The 8,319-nt window shown below is 29.7% G+C and overlaps 1 protein-coding gene across 1 annotated transcript; it reads left to right on the top strand.

Annotated features, from left to right (window-relative positions):
- The first annotated feature begins 1,146 nt into the window (after positions 1-1,146).
- On the top strand, positions 1,147-4,182 carry LOC114181461 (NAC domain-containing protein 83-like). The gene is made up of 3 exons (XM_028067925.2): positions 1,147-1,482; positions 2,254-2,483; positions 3,872-4,182. Exons 1-3 carry the CDS (start codon positions 1,296-1,298, stop codon positions 4,088-4,090), a joined length of 636 nt encoding a protein of 211 aa, XP_027923726.1. The 5' UTR covers positions 1,147-1,295; the 3' UTR covers positions 4,091-4,182.
- Positions 4,183-8,319: the final 4,137 nt, after the last annotated feature.

The raw sequence follows: 8,319 nt of genomic DNA, 5'->3' as shown, positions 1-8,319 counted from the left end.
TTTACTACATATGTCCGAGTACATCTAGGACATCTCGAACACCCAAGCCTAGATGTACTAGACCTATATGTTGTAAAGAAACATAATATGCCTTTGAGACTATAGTTAAAGAATGATCGGTAAAATAATGACCGAAAGATAAATAAAAGTAATTAGCTATGTGAATTATGCCCATACATATATAAACCCATAAATATGATATAAATAGCACAACACTCACGGTAAATTAATTATGTTTATTGTTCTTGCATTTACTATCATATGACACAAACACCTTTTTTCGGTCCAAGAGAAGAGTAACTTAGGATACCCTGACCCGAAAGTGGAAAGGTGGAGCTAGGAGTGTGCATTTAAAGTGTTTGCAAGATATATTCATTATAACAACAATAACCAAGCACCTATTTTCAATTGGGTCCTTCGAGATTTTTGCAGTTTTGTCCTATTTTCCTTTTCTTACATCAGCCTTTTAAATAAAAAAGTAGGAATTAAGAAATAATAAATTTAAAACTAATGTAAAAAAAACAGACAACGATAAACGGATAATTCTTTTAATGAAAATAATTTTATTATTTGTATATTATTACAAATGATTTAATAAAATAAATTAACCAGCATTAATAAATTAATATTATATTTTTATTTTTTACATAAAGTTTTTGTCAATAATTTAAAACATACTATAAAGTAATTATTTATTATTATTATTGAACTATATTTAAACTATTGATTTACTATGTCAAAATTATTGCTTTCATTGATCTATATAACCGAAACAAATATTTGTATTTTAGACAATTGCAAAATCGTGTGCATATAAATTCAAAGAGTAAAATATTAATTTTAAAAGAAAAATTAATAATTATACATGAAAATTTTTTAAATGTATATTTAAGTTAAATTAGTAATTTTATTGTTATTAATATTTAAAGCAATCTGATACTAAATTGTATAGAGATTCTGAATCAAATATTTAATTATTTATTTTCAAAAACTTGATTGTGACCATCTTACCCCTGCATATTTGTCCCCAAATTAGTCGCACAAAAAATGACCGTTTCTGGTGACCAACATGCCTATTGAGACCAAGCATTCTCCCTCGTACACGTCCTTTCCAGGATGTTGCGTCTATAAATTGGAAACCTTTGCAACCACGACTTCTCGACAACCCAATTATCCTTTGTTTTGTGCTTGCCGTGAAATAACATAACACACGTGGGTTTCGTTCTCTGATGCAAAAGTTAATCACTTGAGAGAGAGGTTTGTTTCCTCGATCAGTTTTCTCTTTTGTTTTAAAGATGGAAGGGTTTGAAGAAGGGTTTGTTGTGAAAGGAGGCATAAAATTGCCAATTGGGTTCAGATTTTGTCCCACAGATCAGGAGCTTCTCCTTCACTACCTCAAGAACAAGGCCTTTGCTCAACAATTACCTGCTTCAGTCATTCCAGAAACTGATATTTTTCAGACTCACCCATGCCTGCTTCCAGGTTCCTTCCACTCTTTTTTTCATTCTTTTTTGTTACTTTTTTTCATAAAAATCAAAATCCCTTCAATTTGTATCTACCTTTATTTCAATTTTTTTAGAAAATAATGCTAATTTAGTACATGTGAATAGAAAGAATTGTAATGAATAGAATTTGAAAGAGCGAATAATTAAAAAGATTTAGAGTCGCTGTATTTATACATGAATTTTTTTAAAGGATTAACTATGTTTTTTTTTAATTTACGGTAAAAATTAGAATTGGTTTTTTTTTTATTTTGAATTAATTTATTCTTTTAAACTATTTTTTTTAGTTTATTTGAACACGTTTCATTACCATTACAGTTTTAGACTCGTTATAACGTTTGACAATTTTTTTTTTCAAATTGTTTTCGTTTAGAGGATTAAATTAATTTTTAAAATAAATTAATTTCAACTTTTATTAAAAATTAAAAAATTAAAAATATATTTCACTCTATCATGGATTAACAATAGTAAAATAAAACGAAATATACATCTTCTTTTAACAATGAGCCACCGTATCAGAAACATTCTTTTCACTCGAATCACTCGTCATTATACTTTGACAAAAGGGCCTTTCACTCAATTTTAATAGCTAGCACAAAAGATAGTTCATAGATGACAATTGTTCTCATGTCATTGAAAAAATTGCAAGATGGAATAGTATTTCTCTGAAGTGATTGAAATGGAAAATATTAGTAGTTTCTCTTTTGTTGAAGCATGATATGAAACTATTTTTGGTGAATCGTACTTGTAGGTGATTTGAGGGAAAAAAGGTACTTTTTTAGCAATTGTGGAAAAGTGAACAAGAGAAGTGCCGGTTCCGGTTGTTGGAAATATGTTGGAAAAGAAAAAGAAATAAGGGTTTGTGAAAGCAATGAAGTAATTGGGATGAAGAAAACACTGATTTTCTGCAAAGGTTCCCATGAAACAAGAACTCGCTGGGTCATGCACGAATTGCGTCTTGTAACTTCGTACGCATATCAGGTAAACTATCATAAATTTCAAACCACGTAAAAATAAACTGAATTCATACAAATCCAAATACTGTTACAAAAGTTAATATTAAATCACATTCTTGTGTGGTTGGATCAATAAACCCACTTTGTCCAATTCATTCTTAAACATAAACAAATCATGAGAATTGATATTGTTATTTATTTTTTGAATGACATTAAAAAAATTACTAACTTCATTATTTTCAGCATCTTACAATATCATATAAAATTTCATATTGTCATTTTCTAATCTTGAAGAACCTTAAAAATATAAAAAGAACATTAAAAATTTTTAACAATCAATTAATTAAAATATCTTATTAAAACTATTTATTAAAAATTTAAGTCACAGTCTTCGTTTATATATATATATATATATATATATATATATATATATATATAAAGATTTTTTGTTAAATTAAAATTTAACAAATATAGATATTTAATGATAAAAAACTGTTATAATAATATTTGTATTTGTTCCGTTAATATGTTGATACCATTACTTGTTAATATATATTTATAATATCTATTTTTTACTCGTTGATAAACATTTTATCCCTAATTTTATTTTAAAATAATAGTACATTAATTAAATATTCATTCCTCTAATAATACTGATTTGAGTAATTTTATTAGGAAATTATTAAGCCACAGAAGTGGAATGCTTATAGAATGACAATGATATATCATTTATTCCAATTATATTTATGTTAAAAATATTTATATTTTTTATTGTTTTTTTTCTTTGAACATTAAAAATACACCGATATTAATACTTTAAAAAAATTTAATATAAATCCTTTTAACATATGTATGGAGAGATTATTTTACTTTCTTTTTGTAAATTAATCTTGTTTTACTAATATTTATATTAGTCAAGATTTTTTACTGTTTTTTTTTTCTTTGAATGAATATTAAAAATATATTAAAATTGATACTTTTAATATATTTTAAAACATCAATATATTTTAAATATATCGTCTAAGAAAACGAAACAAAAAATTCAAATTCTATATACATGTAACAACTTACAACTTCTAAAGAATGTCTAAATGTAAAATAGAATAATAAGAGTTAAATATATTTTTTATTCTTAAATTATAATAAAAAGTTAAAATTGTGTTCCGTTCTTATTCTTAAATTAAATTATAGAACATTTTTATTTCTGAAATTAAATGTTTTATAATTTATTTTAGATATAAAATATAATTTTTATAATAATTTGGAGAAAAAATTATTTAACTCAAAAAATAACTACTACTCACAATGAATATGTTTAGTAGATTTTATTCGAACAAGAGGGTAATGTGCCTAAGATGCAGTCTATAGTTTTCCATTATTTGAAGACTTAAGAATTCATCCATTCTCGTGCAGATGGCGGTGGCAGATTTTGCTGTGTATGTGATATTTCAGAAAAGGAAGAAGACGCCAAAAGCATCTCAGCAGAGACCCTTTTGTAGCAGCAAACTTCAGAGAGTACATGATGTTAAACCTAGCATAATGGATTTTGATCACGATAATATACTGCTTCCGCCACCTTCTTCCCCATCTTTACTTCAGGACTGTGGTGAAACTTCTAAGAACTTAGACTAGGATTTAACTTATAGACTAGAACAGTGCTTGCTTGTAAAGCACCAACTACGTTTATCTTTACTTTGCAATAAATGAAACCACGTTTTACCTTACACTTTTCAAAACAAAAGTAGAAGTCATATATAATCATACCATTGGTTCAACACAAAAGTAAAACACTTAGATTTTATTATTAAATCAGCAAAATCGGAAACACTGCAATTACATGATAAACCACATTATCGAATGAACCAAAATTAATTAACAATTTTACTAGTTATTATAATAATTAAGTTAAAAATAATAATTTAATTATTGGTATAATTACTGATTTAGTTTTCTAATTTTTTAGTTTGGTTCAACTTGGTCCCTTATTATTAGTTTGTTCAATTTAGTTTCGCAATTATTTATTTAAAGAAGGTTCAATTTGGTCATCTCCATTAAGTTGGAGTTAACACCGTGTTTTGTCAAGCCCTGAAATTTTAAATTTAATTTTAATTTTTTTTTTAAATATATAAACTGTCACGTGTCAGGTTACCATCGTGCCACGAGACAATTTACAATCATGACATGTGACAATGATAATAATTGTTTTCAATTTAGTCCCCTATCAAATTATTAAATAAACTTAATTACAACTTATGTATACATGTTACAATAATCTTGTTAAATATATACATCAAATCACTCCACTTAAATACTCAAGTTATTTTATTTTTTACATTTTTATCTTTGTACTTTTTTGCACATGAAATTTTTTATTCTTGTAAAACATAAAATAATTTGAATATTTAGTTGTAGTGATTTGATGTATAAATTCAAAAAAATTATTTTAACATGTATATATAAGTTATAATTAAGCTTATTTACTAATTTGGTCTCAAATTGGAAAAGATAAAATTGGATCGTTTTTAAAAATAGGAGTACTAAATTTAACAAAAAATTGAAATAGGGGACTAAATTGAAAACAACTATTATCATTGTCATATGTCACAACCGTAAATTGTCACGTGGCACGACGGTAACTTGACACGTGACAGTGTATAAATTTTTTTAAAAAAAATTAAAAATTAGAAATTACAAAAGAAATAAAAAATTTCACGGCTTGACACGTGTCCTGTACGGACACGATGTTAATTCTAACTTAATGAAGATTGTAAGACCCTAGAAAATGGCGTTTTGAAAGTGATAGTGGTTTAAAAATAGTGAGACTCGATTATTTTAATATTAAAAGGTTTTAGTATAAATAGAATCGTTATAAACGAGTTTCATTATTTTAAAACACACCATCTCTCTAGAAACCACTTTTCTAGAGTTCTCTGACTTGTCTCTAGAGGTTCTGTCTCTCTGGTCCTCTGATTGAAGAACCGAGACCGAAGAATTGATCCTCTCGGCGAGCTCTTCAAATTGGACCAATCAGTTTTTCCATTCGCGTAAGTTGAGTTTTCGCTCTCTTTTTAATCTTTTCTATTGCATGCGAGCTCTTTTCCTCTTGCATGCGATGTTTTAATCATCAGTATAAGTCTTTGTTGATCAGTGATCATAATGGTAGGACCTGGTCGTTCTTGTGATGTTTCTATGTGTAGATAGAGCATCTTGTGGAGTTAGATGCGTTTTGATGTTCTTTGAGCGGTTTGGGTCTGCAGAGTCGCTTTGTCAGGTAAGGGAAGCTGATAATTGAATTTAATTAGAGGATATAATGAATGTAATTGTGTGTAATCAAAATTGATTGTTTGAAGTGTGATGCAATGTGAATTGTTTGATGTTTGGTATAAGTGAAATTGTGATTGCATTGTGTGAATTAAGGTTGAATTGGAAAATGAACACTTGAATCATGGCTCTAATTGGTATCATCTTACTTTGCTCGAAAACCATTTTAAAAACTAGACAACACTGCCATGGAGGTGCCAATTTGGGTCATGAAATCAAGTGAAACATCTCCCAACGAAAATCAGAATTTGTGCTATTTTCTGGTGTGAGGCTAAGCCTCAAAATTCAAGGCTGAGCCTTGAAAAATGCGAGGGGATCAACGCTGAGCGCCAGCCCAGCGGTGCCTAGTGTTGAAAAATGCGAGAAGAATGAGATTGAGCGCCAGCCGAGCGGTGCCCCAGCGCTGAGACCCTTGCAGGTCTAGAACGAAATTTTAATGTTGAGGCTAAGTGTTGAGCTGCCAGATTTCATGTGTTTGCTATTTTGATGTGTTTCATTGAATAATTGATTTGAAATGGATTATTTTGACTGTCTTAGTATGCTTTGAGTGAGATTGGGTGAATATGGATTTGTTGTATGTGAATTATGGAGGAATTTCGTGGAGAAATTCTAAGTGTGGATGAGGTAGGGTATGCAAAGACATAAGGACTCAGTTTTGGTTGGTATCCTAGCGCTCCAATAACCATTAAGGCTCATATAGAGTATAATGGGTTATGTCATGAGGAGTAGCAGGAGGTCTTAGCCATTGGACTCGATCAAGTCTTTGGCGCAAAGGAGACTTACCTGGTGTGATGATTGGGTGATAACCCCTTGAGGCAAAACTCTGCAGAGTTTGGGAATCATACACCGATGTAAGCCACCAAGAGGTTCGATGTTAATTGCATATATTCGGATAATTGAGTCTAGAGTTGAATGGCGTGTGAGTATTGGAATCTTCCTGTGTGAATTTGTGATAATTGATTGTTATTATGCTCTTACTCTAATGTAACCTTCTTTAAATCATTATTAGCTGACCCTTGCTTTCTGTGTTTCTGTCTCGTGTTGTATGTTTCCTTTTGCGATGATCACCTTAATGGTGGGAGCAGATTTGGTTGCAATGTCAGAGGCACTTCTGGAGGATGAGGAGTCATCATTTTAGGTGGGAGCTTTAGTGGTGGTCTATTTAGGTATATTTTTATTAGTTTAGTGTAAGTGTATAAGTGATATATTTTTACAGTCGTATCTTTTGTAAGACTGTATTAATATATTGTGTACACTGAATTATCTGTTTTGAACTATGATGAAACTCCCTATTTTTATTAGTCTTAAGTTGCTAAAAATTGGGATATTACAAAGATGACTAAATTGAACTATTTTCAATAATTGGGAAACTAAATTGAACCGACCAATAATAAGAAAACTAAATTGAACTAAACCAAAAAAAATTAGAGAACTGAAAAATTAGGGAACTAAATTAATAATTATACATTTGATTATCATTTTATTTAATATTTACGGTAACCAATTCAATAACCATTTAATCTTCATTATTTTTTATTTTTATTATTGAAAATGAATATTTATGTAAAAGTATCTTTTATTATTACCTTTTACTGAAAGTGGGCTGTCATTATATGTTAGTCTTTAATGTCTTTCAAACTGAGAATCAAATAGCTTTTTTAACTCGATGTTTATTTAGTATTGAAACAATTTTCATTTTCTTTTAGTTTATATCTTAACACAAAGATTTCACCTTTCTAATTGCCTGTCTAGGTCCATTTCATTTTTTAGTAAGAACGTTTGGAACTCAATGTGGCATTTGTATCAAACCTTTCATATGATTTTCTATAAGAATGTGTCCCATATACACATGTGGACACACCCTATAGTGGTTGAACTTCTAATTTTTTTTACAAGAGTGATCCTTCCATACTCACATGTGCACAAAGATACAATCGTGTGATAAAACCTTTGGTTCAATTTTCTATGAATGTGTCCCACAACCACGTGAACGCAATTGAACCAGTGATATAATTTTTAATATGAACACGTCTCCAACATCCATGTACGCATAAAATAAAGATGGACATTTTTGTTGGGGTTGGTATGTAGTAATAAGTTAACAATGAGGGTTCTGGTCATTACAATGTAGTACATTTTGGGGTGTGATTAAAGGTATTGAAATGTTGGTTGTAGTCATAGGTATGGATGGATTTGCTATACTTTGATGATGCTCTTGTTAATTGAGAAAAACTTGAATGACTGAATTGACCATTGTAAAGTATAGGTACTTGATACATATGATAGTTGTAGATTAACCATAAGGTGGATTCGATAGTGGAGTCTTTATTTGGGCGTTTGGATTTGGGTTACACATCGAATCAGACTAATTAAGGTACTAATAACCCGTAAAAATCTGCTACTGATATGGCGCCTGGCGGCACGGGTCTGCGCGCCAGGCGATAAGAGTACCATAAGAGGGACATTGTCACGAATGCGCCTGGCGACAAAGCGTGGCCCGCCAGGCGATAGACACCACAATAGCGGGTCTGTGTGAGAGC

This window comes from Vigna unguiculata, chromosome 4, assembly GCF_037176805.1.
Source record: "Vigna unguiculata cultivar grain cowpea cultivar isolate G323 ecotype 2 chromosome 4, ASM3717680v1, whole genome shotgun sequence".
NCBI lineage: Eukaryota > Viridiplantae > Streptophyta > Magnoliopsida > Fabales > Fabaceae > Vigna > Vigna unguiculata.
This window is presented reverse-complemented; position numbering and strand designations above follow the sequence as displayed.

Coding starts and splice junctions, on each gene's coding strand:
- LOC114181461 (XM_028067925.2), top strand. CDS start 1,296: ATGGAAGGGTTTGAAGAAGGGTTTGTTGTGAAAGGAGGCATAAAATTG. Junction 1,483..2,253: donor TCACCCATGCCTGCTTCCAG/GTTCCTTCCACT, acceptor TCGTACTTGTAG/GTGATTTGAGGGAAAAAAGG. Junction 2,484..3,871: donor TAACTTCGTACGCATATCAG/GTAAACTATCAT, acceptor ATTCTCGTGCAG/ATGGCGGTGGCAGATTTTGC.